The sequence below is a fragment of the Neoarius graeffei genome, chromosome 6, assembly GCF_027579695.1.
Source record: "Neoarius graeffei isolate fNeoGra1 chromosome 6, fNeoGra1.pri, whole genome shotgun sequence".
Taxonomy (NCBI): Eukaryota; Metazoa; Chordata; class Actinopteri; order Siluriformes; family Ariidae; genus Neoarius; species Neoarius graeffei.
Window position 1 is genome coordinate 50,562,385 of NC_083574.1, and position 19,789 is coordinate 50,582,173.

The 19,789-nt window shown below is 40.2% G+C and overlaps 1 protein-coding gene across 1 annotated transcript; it reads right to left on the reverse strand.

Moving 5' to 3' along the window:
- Positions 1-12,918: 12,918 nt before the first annotated feature.
- admb (adrenomedullin b) lies at positions 12,919-15,470 on the reverse strand. The gene is made up of 4 exons (XM_060922944.1): positions 15,322-15,470; positions 14,837-14,952; positions 14,629-14,730; positions 12,919-13,900 (listed from the first exon to the last, which is right to left on the reverse strand). Exons 2-4 carry the CDS (start codon positions 14,938-14,940, stop codon positions 13,675-13,677), a joined length of 432 nt encoding a protein of 143 aa, XP_060778927.1. The 5' UTR covers positions 14,941-14,952; positions 15,322-15,470; the 3' UTR covers positions 12,919-13,674.
- Between the last annotated feature and the right edge of the window lie 4,319 nt (positions 15,471-19,789).

Below are 19,789 nucleotides of genomic sequence, written 5' to 3' on the forward strand. Positions count from 1 at the left end.
TTATGAGATTAATCGCGATTAAAAATTTTAATCGCTTGACAGCCCTAATAATAATTGAAGCACAACCCGTATAACACTGCCCCTGAGTACTTGCTGTCCTGTACAAAGTGGGTGTGTTAGGGCAGGGAAAACACTAAAACAGTAAGTGATCATTATCATGTGTCTTGGGAGTGAGGAAAGCACTAAAATGTGCAGGATGGGGGACACTCCAGTACCAGGGATGATAACCTCTGAATTAAGGTGATCAGGGCCCGTAAGCTACATTTTAAGAATATATTAAATTATACTAGGTTAATACTAGTATATTAGGTTAAAGGGCATATTCTGGACCAATTTCAGGTTTTTTAATATGAAAGTATGTCCCTTTACACACTCATCCAGAAGGGTAATTTTGCACAAGGCCATCTGTCTACAACAGAAAAAAAAAATAACAAAACATATCTGGAAAAATCCCAAGGGAGTCTGGAGCCAGATTCGTGACATTATCTGCGGAAGTGCCAGCAGACTGCACGAGCTTTGCACGGTTTCAGTGCACAGCCTGTGTAGACCAAGCGCTCCCATTTCTCTCTCATTGTCCGGTCTTTTGGAAAACAATGAGTACTAATCCCATCAAGATTGGTGTTGCTACACCTTCCTACAATACATCTGTTCACCATTTTAATAATTACGTGATAACGTTGAAGAAATTTGCAGAAAACCACCAGGTCGTTTTCTCATAAACAAACCAGCGCTGACGTAGGATTCAGAGGGAGGCGTCCTTGCATGTGATGTCATGAAAATCAATGTTTGCCGGGAAATCCAAATGCCAAGTTTTTTCAGAGGCAGACCAATTCGCCTCAAATGGCTTGATTTCAACTGAATTTTTCTGGTATTGCGCAAGGCAAAAAAAATTGCACAAAATGCAAAATGTGACAGATATTTGACCAAAGTTTAATATAAAATAGGAGAATTACATTGATCTTGCTCCTGAATTTACCCGTGATATGCACTTTAATATGGGACGGCCTTGGGCTGAGGTGCCCTTGAATGAGGTACCTAACTCCCAACTGCTCCCCGAGCGCTGTTAGCATGGCTGCCCACTGCTCTGGGTATGTGTGTGTGCTCATTGCTCATGTGTGTGTGTGTATGTGTGTGTTCACTGCTTTAGATGGGTTAAATGCAGAGAGGAATTTCACAAGTGTGATGAATAAAGTTGTGCTTTCTTTCTATATACCTAAACCTTTTTTTTTAAATCCCACTCACTGTTCTTTCAGCACAACTGTTCTTCACATATGTGCCGTTCTACTGTATTTCCTTTCAAGATGTTTTATCATTGGTAGCTTAGGCACATTTAATATTACATGTTCGTTTGTGCACATTTAGTGCTACATGTCCACATGGTCTCTCTGCTTGCCAAAGTTTATGCAATGTTGGTTTAGATTTGGTTAATCTAAATCAAAAGTTTCAATTTTTTTTTAAAACCCTCATCAAATTAGCTGAACACAAGTCCATGGTCACACTTTGGTACTGAACTATGCCGAGTTTCCCAAAAGCATCATAGCACAAAGATCATCGTTAAATGGTCGAGCAACAGCACAATGAGCACTCTCCTAGTTAAGGCTACGTTTACACTAGACCGTATCTGTCTCGTTTTCTTCGCGGATGCACTGTCCGTTTACATTAAACCTCCTGGAAATGCCTGGAAACGGTAATCCGCCAGCGTCCACGTATTCAATCCAGATCGTGTCAGCTCCGGTGCTGTGTAAACATTCAAAATACGCGGATACGCTGTGCTGAGCTCTAGCTGGTGTCTCATTGGACAACGTCACTGTGACATCCACCTTCCTGATTCGCTGGCGTTGGTCATGTGACGCGACTGCTGAAAAACGGCGCGGACTTCCGCCTTGTATCACCTTTCATTAAAGAGTATAAAAGTATGAAAATACTGCAAATACTGATGCAAATACTGCCCATTGTGTAGTTATGATTGTCTTTAGGCTTGCCATCCTTCCACTTGCAAGTAGTAAGTGATATGCGCTGGGATCACACACACAGCGGCTCAGTCCCGAATCGTGGCTTGTGCACTTCACTCGTGCGCTGTGTGAGCTGCGCAGGGCCGGAGTGCGCACCCTCCAGAGGGCACTCGCTGTTCAGGGCGGAGTGATTTGGAGCGCAGGATGCCTGCGGAGCCGAGCGTATCCGCGTATTGGCGTTGCTATGTGCACGGCTAACGGTTTTAGTGTAAACGCGAATCGTTTTAAGAACATTAATCTGATGATCCGCTGATTCGACGTAATGTAAACGTAGCCTAAGATGCTCTTAGCGTTAAGAGGCTTTTGGGAAACCCATCACTGATCTTTCTGGGTCTGATGGTCTACCAGTTTGACTTAGTAATTTTTCATTGATTTTAAATGTGACTACTGGCTCACCCTCACTGCATTGGCATGATGGTTTAACAATTTAGTTCTTTCAGGGGTGGGAAGAGACCAAATATCCTCATGACTATAAAGAAAATCCTGAAAACAGCTATGGTAAGGTTTTAGGCATAGCATTATTCAGTTTCATATTTTCTCTTGCCATCCTCAGCATAAATATTCATAGGTTTGTACACACTACAAAAAGTGATTTTGAGAGAAGACTGTTGGAAAATGAGATGATGGTTTGTTTGTTTGTTTTCTACTTGTGTGCTCTTCTCCCTGGCTGTAAGCAATAAAAAAAGGATCATTTGGAGAGATTCTGCTTCTTTGTCATATTTCCATGCCACCTACCCACACATTTTGTTTTCAGTTTCATTACCATCGATGCAAAAGGGACCATATTTGTAATGATTTCAAAACAGCCACTTTGTTTTTTTGTATTTCTTTTCTTTTTTTAACACTACTACCTTCTAGTAGATGATACTGCAGTATTGGGACATGCACAAAGAAACTCAGAAAGCTTCTTTGCAAAGACCATAAGACTGCTGGATGACCGAACTCTGCACTAGTCAGACATTAACTGCACATGATCTTTGTCCTGAACTGTATAGACTGCACTACATGATTGCACTCTGCATTTTAGATATCATACACCTGTTCACATATACTAGTATACAGTGCATATATTTAAATTACTGTTATCTTCCTATACAGGTACTACTCACTAAAATATACCAGAATTTATACACACACTTTATTACACTTTATTAGGAACCCTATATTAATAGTGGGTAGGGCCTCCCTTTACTCTCAAAACAGCTTCCATTCTTTGTGGCATGGATTCCACAAGATGTTAGAAACTTTCCTTTGAGATTCTGGTTCATGTTGACATGAATGCATCATGCAATTCCTGTTGATTTTTCAGGTGCACTTTCATGCTACAACTCTCCCAGTCTACCACATCCCAAAGGTGTTTGTGGCAGGGGACATGGTCGAGCATCAGCTGTGGGTGGTGAAGATTCAGGTTAAAACCAGCAGGTAACGTGATGAGTTGCACCCATGTTTGATCCCGGCTTTTCCCTCAAAGAACATAGAAAACACACAAACATGAATTCCCAGTAATCAACACTGATGCAACTCATGTGTTACCTGTCGGTTCTACCTGATTCCTCACCGCCCACAGCTGACAATCAACCATGTCCCCACTGCCACAGTGTTCTATTGCATTCAGATCCAGTGACTGGGAAGGCCACTGAAGAACACTGAACTCATTGTCATATTCATGAAATCAGTTTGAGATGACTTTTGCTTTGTGACATGGTGCATTATCATGCTACATTCAGCCATTAGAAGATGGTAAATTGTGGCCACAAAGGGATGCACTTGGTCAACAACAATACTCAAATTGGCTGTGGCATTCAAGCAGTGATTGATTGGTATCACTGGGCCCAAAGTGTGCCAAGAAAATATTCCCCACACCATTACACCACCTCCACCAGCCTGGCCTGTTGACATAAGGCAGGTTGGGGCCATGGATTCATGTTGTTGGTGCCAAATTCTGACCCTACCATCAGTGTGTCTCAGCAGATATAAAGGTTCATCAGACCAGGCTACGTTTTTCCAGTCTTCATCTGTCCAGTTTTGGTGAGCCTGTGCCCACTGCAGCCTCAGCTTTCTGTTGTTGGCTGACAGAAGGGGAACCCAGTGTGGTCTTCTGCTGTTGTAGCCCATCCACCTCAAGGTTCAACGTGCTGTGCATTCCGAGATGCTTTTCTGCACACTACAATTGTACAGAGAGGTTATCTGAGTTACTGTAGCCTTTTTGTCAGTTCAAACCAGTCTGGTCATTCTGCGTTGCCTTCTTCATCAATAAATAAGGCATTTCCATCCACAGAGCTACCACTCAAATTATATTTTTTCTTTACTGCATCATTCTGAGTAAACTCTGAAGACTGTTGTATGTGTGAAAATACCAGGAGATAGTAATACTCAAACCAGCCTACCTGGCACCAATAATCATGCCATGGTCAAAATCACTGAGATCACATTTTCCCCCATTTTGATGGTCGATGTGAACATTAGCCAAAGCTGCTGGCCCATATCTGCATGACTTAATGCATTGCACTGCTGCTACATGACTGACTGATTTAGATAATTTTTTTTTTTTTTTTGTAAACAAAGATGCACATGCAGCCTGGTTGCAAAAAGATCCAATTAGCCTAGCAATCGGGCATGACTTGGTTGTAATCTGACTGAAGATTCTATAAACTTTTTCTTTAGGAGTCAGATGACATGAACTAAAATGGCATTCTTGATAGTTTTATCGTTTAGTTATAGTTTATTAAAAGACAAAGAGTGCCTTTCAGCACTTTCAAATAGGGTAACTCTACAACAGGGGTGGGCAATTATTTTTTCCATAGGGCCACATGAGAAACAGAAAATTTTGTGGAGGGCCGGACCAAAAGGCTGAACTAAATTCTGCATAATATTAATTGTATTTCTTTATATAAAGCAGTAAATCTCATCTCATCTCATTATCTCTAGTCGCTTTATCCTTCTACAGGGTCGCAGGCAAGCTGGAGCCTATCCCAGCTGACTACGGGCGAAAGGCGGGGTACACCCTGGACAAGTCGCCAGGTCATCACAGGGCTTAAAGCAGTAAATAACATTGTTTTTACAAAATGGTAAGAGTATGGAAAAAAAAGAGGTTGCCTTACAAAAAATGTCATTTATTCAATCAAATTTCCCAAAACAATGGTTAACAAAACATGAACGTTTGTACCATTTTTTTTCAGTCACATTCACCCCAAAACACAATAAAGACATCACAATATTGTCTTTCTACTCCAAATATTAAGCAAGATACATCATATTATAATAATGATGCCCACATTTGTAGTCTAATCACCTCATTTGGTGTTTTTCAGTTTTTTTATTTGTTCAGTGAGAGAAATCTAGTCTCTGTTGGTCTTTAACGAGTGCATCAAAGTCAGGTTGAACATCTGAGGTGGAGATGCGAAGCACAGCTGACAGATGATTATCGGTGAGAGAGGATCTATACCTGGATTTGTTAAACTTAATCACTGAAAACGTCGATTCGGTGTAGGTATCAGATCTACAGATCGGCTCGGGCTCCGGTGCCTGCTGGTGACGTCACACTATGTGATTGGCTGGATCGTTTGAAGGATGACGTACAAGTTTGTGGTTGGTCTGGACAAATTACGGAAGTAGTTATCGCGGGATTAGGTTTCATGGAATTTCATGTCGCGCGCATTGTGTGTTTGTTGAACACAACTTCAAAATAAAAGCAATGCACATTCACTCCATGCATGAGGTAAAATTAGAAAATACGTTTATTTTGTAATTTCTAATTAACCTTACGCGGGCCGGTCAGAATGAACCAAAGGGCCGGATGTGGCCCGCGGGCCGTAAAATGCCCAGGTCTGCTCTACAAGATCCTTATGACTGATGATCCTTAGCCGTAGCCTAGCCGCCAATGGCTGGACATTTCATAGAAACTGTAAGCATTTAAACTAGATATACAACCCCGATTCCAAAAAAGTTGGGACAAAGTACAAATTGTAAATAAAAACGGAATGCAATAATTTACAAATCTCAAAAACTGATATTGTATTCTCAATAGAACATAGACAACATATCAAATGTCGAAAGTGAGACATTTTGAAATTTCATGCCAAATATTGGCTCATTTGAAATTTCATGACAGCAACACATCTCAAAAAAGTTGAGACAGGGGCAATAAGAGGCTGGAAAAGTTAAAGGTACAAAAAAGGAACAGCTGGAGGACCAAATTGCAACTCATTAGGTCAATTGGCAATAGGTCATTAACATGACTGGGTATAAAAAGAGCATCTTGTAGTGGCAGCGGCTCTCAGAAGTAAAGATGGGAAGAGGATCACCAATCCCCCTAATTCTGCACCGACAAATAGTGGAGCAATATCAGAAAGGAGTTCGACAGTGTAAAATTGCAGAGAGTTTGAACATATCATCATCTACAGTGCATAATATCATCAAAAGATTCAGAGAATCTGTAAGAATCTCTGTGCGTAAGGGTCAAGGCCAGAAAACCATACTGGGTGCCCGTGAGCTTTGGGCCCTTAGACGGCACTGCATCACATACAGGCATGCTTCTGTATTGGAAATCACAAAATGGGCTCAGGAATATTTCCAGAGAACATTATCTGTGAACACAATTCACCGTGCCATCCGCTGTTGCCAGCTAAAACTCTATAGTTCAAAGAAGAAGCCATATCTAAACATGATCCAGAAGCGCAGATGTCTTCTCTGGACCAAGGCTCATTTAAAATGGACTGTGGCAAAGTGGAAAACTGTTCTGTGGTCAGACGAATCAAAATTTGAAGTTCTTTATGGAAATCAGGGATGCCGTGTCATTCGGACTAAACAGAAGGACGACCCAAGTTGTTATCAGCGCTCAGTTCAGAAGCCTGCATCTTTGATGGTATGGGGTTGCATTTGTGCGTGTGGCATGGGCAGCTTACACATCCGGAAAGACACCATCAATGCTGAAAGGTATATCCAGGTTCTAGAGCAACATATGCTCCCATCCAGACGATGTCTCTTTCAGGGAAGACCTTGCATTTTCCAACAGGACAATGCCAAACCACATACTGCATCAATTACAGCATCATGGCTGCGTAGAAGAAGGGTTCGGGTACTGAACTGGCCAGCCTGCAGTCCAGATCTTTCACCCATAGAAAACATTTGGCGCATCATAAAACGGAAGATACGACAAAAAAGACCTAAGACAGTTGAGCAACTAGAATCCTACGTTAGACAAGAATGGGTTAACATTCCTATCCCTAAACTTGAGCAACTTGTCTCCTCAGTCCCCAGACATTTACAGACTGTTGTAAAGAGAAAAGGGGATGTCTCACAGTGGTAAACATGGCCTTGTCCCAACTTTTTTGAGATGTGTTGTTGTCATGAAATTTAAAATCACCTAATTTTTCTCTTTAAAGGATACATTTTCTCAGTTTAAACATTTGATATGTCATCTGTGTTCTATTCTGAATAAAATATGGAATTTTGAAACTTCCACATCATTGCGTTCCGTTTTTATTACAATTTGTACTTTGTCCCAACTTTTTTGGAATCGGGGTTGTAAATTGAAGGTATCATTACAATTTTGTTGTTTTGGGGCACATTAAAGTTGTAATGTTTTATGGTTGCAACATTAAAGTCATCATAGTACTGAAAGGCCATGTGTTGCCCATACAGTTGCCATAAACTAATCTGTTAGCTGAAGAAAGTTAGCTAGTTAAACATTACTCCTCAGTAAGAAATGACCTAGCTATATAGCTCGATAGTTTATTGATGTAAATTTTAGCCACATGGGTTTGTTAAAGTAATTAAAGCGATACAAATTATGCATGTTAGCTAAATAGCAAATCCTTCATTAGCGAGCCAACTTCACTGATATAATAATCAGCATCTAAGATAAGATTAAATGGGCCCTACAAAGATAGAGCTCCTCGGACCAATTATTGCTCTTAAATTACCTGTAAATCATCTTCTCTTGGCTTGGAAAAGTGTTAAACACTTTCCTGATTCTGTCACCCAGCAGCATAGCGTAATATTTTAGAAAACAAATTTTGGCTTGCTCTTAAAAATGACCAGAGTTTCCCACTATATTTTCGCAACCAGGAAATACAGATGACATCAGAGTATTGTGTATCGCTCAGGAGTCTGTACAGTCATCAAAGTACAGAAGTAACTACATTTGTTAGTTCTGGGTGCTTACCCACACAAATTTATTCATCATTCTTGAACAGTCAAGAGTTTACCGATCATTGACGTAGTGACTAGGAGTAGTCCAGTAATTTCATTACATTTTTCCCCCCTCATTCCTAACCTTGTTGCTATATTATCAGACAATGATTTAATTATCACCTTAGTTAATTGCAACCTGCACACAATTGCTCACATCTGCATAAACTGTGACACACACACAATATTTCATTGTAAAGTACTAGCTGCTGTTTTTTAGTGCAAAGATGGTGGTCAGCAAAACTGACCAACTGCTTTTATCACCGGCTACTGAATTTCTTAATGGATAAAACCTCTTAAACCTTATATGAATGATATTACTAATAAATAGTTTAATTGAAGCCTATTTTAAAATGTGTTATGATTTTTTTATGAAATTGTAATAGTTATCTAAATAGTATTTAAATAATATTTAAATAATCAAATAACCATTCCTCTTTTATTTTTTAAAATGACTGTTGCTAACACAGAAATATAGATAGAAATAGATTTGAAAACGTCTACTGACTGTGAAGTAAAGTTGACAAACCTACGCACATTGGCACGCACAACTGGCTCTCTCTCACACACGCTCTGGACAGTGCATGCAAAGAACTGACTCTTACGTGCTTGGAACAGCGTGCGCCACTAATGACACACACCTGCTGCTGATTAAGGTGCAATCAGCGTGCTTATATAAGGACTTTGAACACTCACTCCGTTTGCGAAGTATTTGTTTTTTTACTGAGCCGTATTATTGTATTGGTCTCCTGGTTTCCTGACTCATGGTCCTTGTTCTTTGATTCTGCTTTTGTCTGTGCCTTGGATAGTCTGTTTGCACCTCGCTCGACCCATTGCAGGTTCACTGTTGATTTCTGCCTGCCATTTTGGACTGTATGCCTGATTTATTTTATTAATAAATCTCTTTTGCATATGCATCTGCCTTCATCACCCAACGTTGACAAAATATTTCACCCCTACATGGATGTAGCAGAAGATAACCTGCATGCCCCTCAACACCATGCCCAAGTTTCCATGCCTCAACCCCTAGCCATATTTTTCCGGCAATGACTTGGGACAGACACCCCAGGACCCTATGATGGAGTGGAATATCACCCAAAGGGGTTCACTTTGCAATTTGTAGGTTTTTTGTTGTTGTTTTATAATGCTGACCTGGAGGAGCCCAAGGCTCCAGAGCCAGTCTGGGTCAGCTGTATGATTCACTGGCTCATGGGATGAGCACACCGATGGGCCAATTACCTTGTCAGAGTGGAACATCTCTGCCTCCATAACTCAGTCATTTCATGTCATAATCTGGTACCTATTTGATGCCCTGGAGAAGGAGGATCCCCATGAATTAATTTTTTTTGTGGGGGGCTACAACATTAGAGACACAGTGGCAGCAGAGGAGGCTGCCATTCCAGAGCTTTTTCCAATGGCTGACGCAGTTGCAGTGGAGGAGGCCGTCGCTCTAGAGCTCCTTCCAAAGGCTGATGCAGCGGAGGAGGTTGTCGCTCCAGAGTCCCTTCCAGAGGCCTCAGTTCCAGAAGTAGTTCCAGATCCAGTTCCAGAACCAGTCTCAGAGGCTGACAGGGCAGCCTCAGTGCCAGTGCAAGAGCCATAGCCAGCACCAGTTCCAGAGCAAGCGTTAGTTCCAGAGCAAGAACCAGTGCCAGAGCCAGCATAAGAACCAGCACCAGTGCAAGAGCCAGAGCCAGTGCCCAAACCAGTGCCAATGCCAGAGCCAGCGCTCAAGCCCACACCAGAATCCGCTCCAAAACCAGTGTCAGAGGCTGACAGGGCAGCCTCTGCCCCGTTGCTAGTTCATGAGCCAGTACCAGAGGCCAACGGGGTGGCCTCTACCCCAGACTTCAGTGAAGATGAGCTCGTCATCCTGCTGCCACCTGGCTTTGTAGACGTCATTCCGCCACTGTGTCTTGAGGACATTGCCACTGCACCACCTGGTTTCAACAAGGAGAAGTGGGGTTCTCAGACAGAGCCTTGTCTAGAGTCCATGTCCAGTCCGGAGTCCAAGTCCTGTCAAGAGCCTGAGCCTATACCCCCATCTGAGCTGAGAATCTGGTGCCACGTCTGCCCAGGGTGGCACGCCAATGGCATGGCGTCCAGTGTCAGGCCTTCATTCTCAGGGCCATTGAAGATGGGTTTAAGCTCCCAGAGGGAGTTCTTTGGGGGGGGGGTTCTGTCACACCCGCACACATTGATGCACACAAAGAACAGACACTCACGTGTGCTCAAAACAGCATGCAGCGCTAATGACACACCTGCTGAAGATTAAGGCACAATCAGCATGCTTATATAAGGACTCTGAGCTCACTCAGTTTGTGAAGTATTGCATTATTTGTAACTCATTACCAAACCATATTATTGTATTGTTCTCCTGGTTTCCTGATTCCTGTTCCTTGTTGTTTGATGCTGTGTTTGTCTGTGCCTTGGATAGTCTGCTTGCACCTTGCTCGACCCATTGCATGTTCACTGTTGATGATTTCTGCCTGCTGTTTTGGACTGTATGCTTGACTGATATTTTATTAATAAAACTCTTCTGCACATACCAGTGTTGTTGTCGAGTCACTAAACCTCGAGTCCAGTCTCAAGTCCCCAGTGTTCAAGTCTGAGTCAAGTGCAAGTCATTAAAGAAAATTTCAAGTCGAGTCCAAGATTGATCTGAGTTGAGTCTGAGAACAAGACTCCAACCGTACCATTTGATGGTGGCTGTTGCTTCCTTTATGTGAAACCGTCTCTGCTACTGTGTTGGACTAACATTACTGCTTGACTGACCCATTTTAGTTAATAGGCTACAGATAAAAAGCTTGTTCATCGCTCAGCGAGCCCTGCTATCAACAGGGCAAATAACATGAGAGAGGGTTAACACTAGCTAGTTCATTGGCGAGCAAGCAAGTCCCACTATCAATAGAGTAATGAACATAACATGTCACTTCCTTCTCTGAGTGTAGTCTTGCCAAATGACGATTGAAGTTCGAGGTTGTCCCTGTTGTCTCCTCGATAGTTCTTCTACATATGGAACACATAGCAGTGCATTTTTTCCCACTGCACCAGAAGTCTGTATGAGCAAAGTGGCCAATCCTAGGGGCATTCTCTCCAGGCATTTTAACGCCATTAACATTAATTTGTTCCCGAACATGACATATGAACAGGTGAATGTGCATTCTCTTGCATGAAATTAGAAAAAAAATGTAGATATAAATATCTTATGCCAAATTATGTCATGTTCCAAAAAACAAAGAAAAAATCAGAGTCCTCATCTCCAATTTACAAGTCCGAATGCAGTTAATGCACAAGTCCAAGTCCAAGTCGGAGTCATCAGCGCACAAGTCCAAGTCACAAGTCATTAAAATTAGGGCATGAGTTGGACTCGAGTACTACAAGCCTGGGACATGCATCCGCCTTCACCACCCAACTCTGACAAAAATGATCTTGCTAATTAGAAGGCAGGGTAATATTTGATGGATCAATTTCAACCTAAGAAGAACAATTACATGTCAAAATACTGCAAATTTTTATCCAGTCTAGGAAAAAATGATATGGAGTTGTTAGGGATTCTTATTGGTCAGCTGAGTTGATTGATCTGACTCACTGAAAAGATCCAGAATTCCCTTCAGTAGTCACTAAAATTCAGAGTCAGTGAGGTATAATACTGCATAACTCATCCAATCTAAGTGCCCATGAACTCATGATTTTGTTTATTTATTTATTTTTTTAAGGGCCAGTTTAGTTTGGGCCCCCAAAATTTCTGACCAATAAGGGGACCTTGGTCATTCAAGCAAACAGTCACTCTTATGCATCTTCTTGTACAAACCTTGGAAAGCCAGTAAAAATTAATCTTCAGAAAGGGAAGATTAGTAGCTTCTTTTTTTCTATAAAAGCCAGGACAGATTTCTACAGTAAAAGCAGAAATTTAGCATTAGATGGCAGCATAACACTAGAAGTAAAGCATCCATAAAGCAGATGTTTTGGATGAACATTAAATTATGATGTATTAGGTTGTGGTATATTATGACATTGTGAAACCTGTGTAACAGCTGACATTGTACACCCTAGACAGTTTGCTAATCTATCACAGAAATCACTTAATTGAACATTGCTAATGGAATCATAGGCTCAGAGCACAAATCACCAGGAATGTGAAATGTTTTTTCAAGTAGTATATATTAATAATGGCAAAACCAGATATGGTTATTACTGGTCTTAATAAAATCATCTTATTGTCATGTATTGTGAGACAGCATCATCCTAAATTGTTACTGGAGGATAGTATTGCAGTACTGTTTACTCTGCTGTCTTGCCTGTGCTATACATGTTTTGCATGCTGTAATTCATAGGGTATTGCTTTTGTTACATATTGCAAGTTATATTGGTTCATTTATCAGTCATTCATGTTGATATAGAATGAGTATTTAAGAACTTAGGGATGAAATATGGAAGGCCGAGCCTTATTATTGCAACAAAAACTAGAAATGAAGAACTTTCATTCTTTTTTCTCACAAGTGTTTAATAGTTGCTTATATCATCTGGTGTTCACTTGACAATGACTTGACATAGGCATAAGTTTATCATTAAATCAGTATAAAAGTAATGGTTAAATATTTAATTTCAATATACAATTCCCATATTAGTTCATTTATAAAAATAGTTAATCTCTGAGATTACAGTACAAGTATATTATTGAAGATATAAAAATATGAATCCATAACATACATTATTTTTATAATACATTTTTATATGTTTTTAAAAACCATTACTGATTGAATACATACTGCTACATTTATTGCACATTCCCCCACTATACACATATCCAGCTTCAAGTATGTAAGCAGGTGAACAGATATTATTGTCCAAGCCTTTCACATCCAGCTTTCACAAAGACCTCTTCTTTCAGTTAATTTCCCTTATGGAGCTTTATTGGTGAAAGTTTTAGCTGGCATTTTAGGTTTTCTGTCCTCTTTTCCCTTGCTAGATAAAATCATAAAAATCAGAGGTGCTGGTAGTTTCCTGAATAACCCCATTGATTCTCCAGAGGTTTGAAGAAGTGGCATGTCCAGCGGTGGAGGAGAGACAGAAAGCCTTGTCAGGTCCCAGAGCGCCGTAAGACCAAGAAATATCCCAAACTAATGCATACACAACTGCTCAAGTATCTTTCATATCGCTGCCATAAACCCACACCCTTGTTATCGCACTTAAACTCCTGCTTCTCTTTCTTACAAAACAGAACTGCCTGACCCTCTTTATACAAATACTCATTCTTTCCAGATGACTCGAATCCTTATCTTTAGTCCTGTCTCTCTGGTAAAGGACGGAGAAAGAAGTTCCAGCTGCTTGGACATGGTAGTTCCCCACTTTTGTGCCTGCAAAGGAGCTGTCAGTAGTATTTCAGCAAACTGAGCCAAAATAAGAAAAAGGCTCAGGACAAACCGCATATTGATGCTTAAGTAAGTTTCTGAAGTGAGTCACGTCTCTAGACTTGCAGGGTGGAGAGATTCAGATGGCCCTCCCTGTGGGCTGGAGCACTGAAGCGCTGGAAAAGGGAACGCCTCCGTCGCCGGCCGTAGCCACAGGGACCGATTTTGTGTGGGGGGGCAATATTTGTCCTATTACTGATCTGGGTGATGCGGTAGGCTAGATCATGTATTGAGCAGGTGATCAGGTTACAGCCCCGTTTCATCCTTCCACTTGGCTGATCACTGCAAAATACAAACAAGCCAGAAACAACGAATAAAGAAAGGAGGTAATCCTTCTTTATGATTTCCTAGAACATCCAGAAAAGGTATTTTATCCTCTGAGCCTGTTCCACTGTCACTCAGTATAGTGACACATGTATATCCTGAAGTGGAGTTACAGAAACATATTTAAAGGTGATCAGTGTTCAGTGTGTTCTGTTGCTGATAATGGACTGAATCAGCAGACTCTGCACTGCATTTTCAATATGTGAAATTTATGATAGGAAATTGCTTTGTGATTTCAATTTCAAAATGTATGAAAGGTGGGTGAGTGAAAGCAGGGGTGTGGCCTCTTGGGTGTCACAAGCCCTGCCCTCCAAATTGCCACCCAATCCTGACCTCAAGTCACATCTCAGCTTGTCTGTTACTCCTATGCAATTCAAGCCTGTCTTTATAAACCATGTCTACATAGCTTGTGTTGATTTAAACCATCATTGTAACATAATAGCGATGATTATTATGAACTATATACAGATCTGCAATGAAACCCATTGTCATAATATGACCCTTCATTTTGTACCATTTTGAAAATCAGAAAATCAAACTCAAACTGCAAACTTGTTGGATACATTTTATTAAATGGTGCCACCCCATGTCTAAAAACCCAATGGAAGGAAAGAAGGAAGGAAGGAAGGAAGGAAGGAAGGAAGGAAGGAAGGAAGGAAGGAAGGAAGGAAGGAAGCCTACTGTACCTGTTCTGGGATACATGTGGCCCTGCATCCCTGTTCTCCGGAGAATCTTCTAAACTCCTATTATGCATACAGATATCCCTTTTCTGAAGCTCCACATTCAGTCTGGCACATAAAGACCAGCACAAACATATCAGCATCACAACTGCAAATGCACTGTGTAATTGCAAAAAGAGAAAAAGATTTTTTAAAAGCTGATGCTTAGGCATACTTCTTTTCTCCATCAGAATTGGGAGGAAGTGTTGCACTTATAACACAAGGCACAAAAGCAGCCAGCAAACACCAGAACAAAATACTCTGAGAAACCTTCTTCATTTTGACATCAACCTGTAGAAAGAGTTCAGGTCATTGTGTTAGTTTATGAACCACTAAATAATGCCTTTCTGTAGAAATTGAACAGTTCTTTAAAATATCTAAGACAGCAAGTCTAATCAGCATCAATTCCTAATATGCATTAGTCACTGTATGACAAATATAACATTCAGGCAGATGAGGCATAATGAGGCATGGAGCAGTCATGGAGCTGTGCTTCTTTGCTGGGGGTCAATAAGTGTTGCCTCACACATGATGATAACCAGACTGCTGACAGCCGGATGTCTTTCCAACACAAATTTATTTTAGCCTTGACCTCTGAGGAAATGCCAAAACATTCAACTGATGATAATTCTGTCTGAGTAGCATCGCAAGGGTACATACCTGAGAAGCTTTGTTCTTGAGTAAGAATCAAGAACTGTACTCCTGACTTCTCAACACTGATTGGTTGGTCAAGAGAAATAGGATTTCCCAAATAATGTCCTCTGTGTGTGTGTGTGTGTGTGTATATTAGAGAAGGATGCAGCTGTGACACTACCAATCCTCTGAGTCTAAAAGGCAAACCTGGGAGTCTTTTATACTTTACAGGGGGTGGGAGGAGGCGGGAGTTAGGATGAGTGACAGTTTGCCACATCCCCAACCTTACATGCCCTATCTTGTGCGGACAAAGGAATGATTTCCCAGCATCATTAACAATAACTATCCATTAATGATCCCATGCCATTTGTTATAATCCATTTAAAATAATATTTCATGGTATGTTTTCAATATTCCTCTATATAATGAGAAGGCCAGTATGTTTGAGGTCCTGAGTAATCTCATTTCGTGTTTCAATATATTACAAACATGCTGTATATATCTAAATGGCAATATTTCATACATCTTTAATATTTATGAATCTTGATTATGAATAATGCATCGCTTGTTGGTTATATTTTAGAAATTGGAATAATTATTTAACACCTGCAGTTCAACCACCTAGATATTTTGCTAGTTTAGTGTGAGTTTACCAAAAAAAAAATCATCTGGCATGCTGTTGTTAGTTATATGTTTAAAAAGTGATAATTGCTTTCATAAATTTCATCTCTAACCAACTTGACTTGATCATCCATTTACATATTAAATATATTAAAGTAAATGACTTTCTTTGACAGTATGACACTTTCAGTAAACCCATGTTCAATTTTTGAAAAGTGGTCATCTTCTTAGAGGCCTGCTACTATTGGAAAATTCATGTATTATACAAACTCCTCAGTTTTATGAAGGAGAATGCAATGGTTCAGATGTTTAGGACACAGCTTTTAGCGTTCCATTAAAACCCTAAAGAAGGAAGTTATTCAAATAAAACTGAGGTCACAGAATCCATTTGGCTGACCTTTGACCTTTGCCACACTGATATTTTAGGATGCTCACTTTGATCAAAGTTTCCTTTTGAAGCTTGCTTATGCTCACATCTCAGTCTCGTATTTAAATGCACTTTTGCATTACGCTGACTTAAGTGACCCCTTTGGTCATGTTGGAGTAGAATTGCAAATATGCGTCATTGTGAGATTTGGTGACTATAGTAACCTCACGTTAAGCCCCTCACACGTCCATGAAAATACTGCAATCAATTGATCAAATGGGTTGTACGTGCTGAGAGAACTGCTTAATGCTCTGAGGCATTAAACAACACCCAAAAATGATTTCTCACTTTACAGCACATAACCAAAATTAATTCATCCTTACAAAGGAGCCTTTCCAGATGCATCTCTGAAGACATATATTACAGTTTCCCTTGTTGGAATAAACAGCTGTTGGTCGAATTACGTGGCTCACTGTGCTATCTGGCCAGTCACACTTCATAGCAGCTGAATTTTGTCTGGCCTGGAGGTTTATGGGTAAACAGCGTCTATCCTCGCTATGTATCTCTGTGAGTGATATGATAAATGAGTATTTGGATTCAGTAGGACGTAGTGTTCCTGGCCTAGTTTGCTGTGTCGTTCTTTGTTGTTTAGTTAGCAAAACATTTCTTTCTGTTTGTTTGTTTTTAACATAATTCCTTGTGATTAAAAATGCATGCCAAACGTTGATCATGAGTATTTTACAGAAATAACTTCCAGTTTAGATGTTAACCCACCCACGTTCAGAGACCACTATTATTCCGTATGAGTAACAGTGATAGGTGGAGCTATAGCATTAGATCATGTGACAGGTTGGATTTTACTTGTGTTTTGCTCAGACTGATAGACTTCAGCAAGTTCTCGCATGACTGAATGATATCAGCATTTAGGGATAGAAGCCAAGTCCTTGCACATCCAGTCATACAGGAGTCATCATTATTCTGCAGAATGTGAACCATCACTGATCAGTTTCAGCCCTTGTGCACTTGAAACCCCATGATATGCAATGAATTTGACGTACAGTACTGTGCAAAAGTCTTAGGCACTCTTTTTTTTCATACAAACTTTGTTATAGATTCCTATTTTATGAATTCTACATTATTGAGTCAGCACAAAAACATTTTAGAGTCCAAACGTTCGTTTTCATTTTCCAAAATTAAATGTTACAGAAAAAAATGTTTGTATCTAAGCAGTATATTACATAAGAGACCACTTTTCTGATTAAAAAAGAAAACATGATGAAGGCTACTGGGTTTTGGTGCAAAATTAAGAAGCAAGTGTGACAAAGTGGCCAGAAGAACTGTGGCTGGTTCTGTAAGATGCTCGTAAAACCTACAGCTCATTTCCTTATGTACCTGAGACTACTTTTTTTTTTAAAGCAAAAAGTCATCTCACACCAGATATTGACTTTGTTTCATTTAGTGTGATTTACTGCTGTTTATAGTAATTTTTTTTAATGTTGAAACATTTCATTTCATTATTTTTAAGCCATTTTTGATCTACAGCATTTCTTTACATGTGCCAAAGACTTTTGCACAGTACTGTATATTTAAAAAGCTTCTTTCCTGGTTTCTCTTCTCAAGTATCTCAACTGTCATGAAGTTGTTTCTCCATACAAGTCACCATATGAGTGGCTTTCCATGTTATTAATGTGATAGCCTCTTTAAGATTGTGCTGGCCATTACCAAGAGGTTTTGCTACACATGTGATTTATTATAATTGCATTTACTTGATGATCAATATTAATTTTTTTCAAGTAACAATTATATAAACATCCATTTGAGAATGACAGATGGGCGTAATTAAAAGCAAGTGCCTCACATTGCTTTTACATTCCCAGTACTATGTTGTGAAGAATGTTTTGTGCATTGAGAATAATTACAAACAGATCTAAATCTTTACAGTCTTCTCTAAAGTGTTGTTTTGATACGTCATGTTCTTACATGATCAGCATCCATATGATGTGATGTGTCCATGTGATGTAGCGTGTGCGCTGTGTTTGGCTAGCATGAAGGATGTCATGTCATGTTTCTGTCGAGTAACTGACCTGCGTCTGTTCCTTATTAATAAATGGAAAGCACAATACATTGCTCACAGTTGTGTAAAGTTTTAAAGAATGAGCTACATTCCAGATGAGAAGCGAACTCCATATGCTTCAGACAATTTCCCAGTACACACACACACACACACACACACACACACACACACACACACACACACACACAGTCTTCTTTCAGCACCCAATCTACAAGTCACTTCAGTGCTCACTGCTACACCTTTACTTCATTAATCAAAAGGTCTCTAAAGACCTGCGCCTCCATGTTGTGCTTAAAATAGCAACATGCACTTTTCAACACTCTAATGTTACAATTTTCTTGGAAGCTCCAGAACATCAGCTGATTTAAAAAAAAAAGTGAAGCGTTAACAGTAAAATGGATCCATTAATTTTGTGCTGGAATTCAGCCATCACATCATTTAAGCTCACAAACACAGTTCAGAACAGAAAAGAGAAACCGCTCAAGACTAATTCACTGTGAAATTTTATCTAGTCCAATAATGCTTTAGTTATTTGCAGAAATTGCAGGTTTGTTTGCTGAGTATTTGTTTGTGGTCATGTTATTTTAAAACAGATATTTTGTGGAAGCAGACTGTTATTGTTTAACAGGCTGTGACTGTACTGAAATCTTATGCATGGAATGCCTTATGCATCGAATGTATTAAGCCAAGTTTCTAGGAAATACAAATACGAATCCCTGTGGACCCTGACTCAGCTTGCCTCATCCTTTTTTTTTTTTTAATTCAAATAGCCTTTTTTGTGAGTGGGTAAGTAACCACTCTGCTATTTATGTCCCAATTCTATTACACAAGGCTGATATGAAAGCCATCAAGATGATGTGGACATTACTAACAGTAGAGCAGTGGCTACTCTCTGCCTTAAGGCCCTATTACTCTTGTTAGTGTGTATACCCTGACACTGTCCTCATGGGCGCAGATAGAGGGGGGGACGGGGGGGATTCGTCCCACCCAGATTTAAATTCACCTCGTTCGGTCCCCCCCACTTATAGGGAGGAAAAAACGTCTATGCTGTCTTTCTTTGCATAAGGCAAACCTCACGGAAAAATCAAAAGACTAATTACCATTCAGTTTATTGAGGTGCACAGCAGTGTATACATAGTTGCAACAACTCACATAAAACAAAACAAAGACTGATATTCGGTTGGTTGAGCTGCGCAGACTGCACAGGTTGCGAGCTCGAGCTTGGTTGCTATGGTTACCCACAAGAAGTTTGACAGGCATATCGGGGTTGGGGTTGGTTTGCTGGCAGCTTTGTCCCCCCCAGTTTTTTGTCCCCCCCAGTTCAAAAAACGTATCTGCGCCCCTGACTGTCCTCCACTCCAGACACAAAGGACAAGTTCTATGAAAACCTCGCATTCATCATCAGGAACAGCCTGAACAAGGAATAACTTGTT

What these genes read in the sequence shown, in the direction of transcription:
- admb (XM_060922944.1), bottom strand. Translation starts at nt 14,940, where the DNA reads ATGAAGAAGGTTTCTCAGAGTATTTTGTTCTGGTGTTTGCTGGCTGCT. An exon ending in AATTCTGATGGAGAAAAGAA is followed by an intron (nt 14,731 to 14,836) that starts GTATGCCTAAGC and finishes TTTATGTGCCAG; the next exon opens with ACTGAATGTGGAGCTTCAGA. An exon ending in CCACATGTATCCCAGAACAG is followed by an intron (nt 13,901 to 14,628) that starts GTACAGTAGGCT and finishes TGTATTTTGCAG; the next exon opens with TGATCAGCCAAGTGGAAGGA.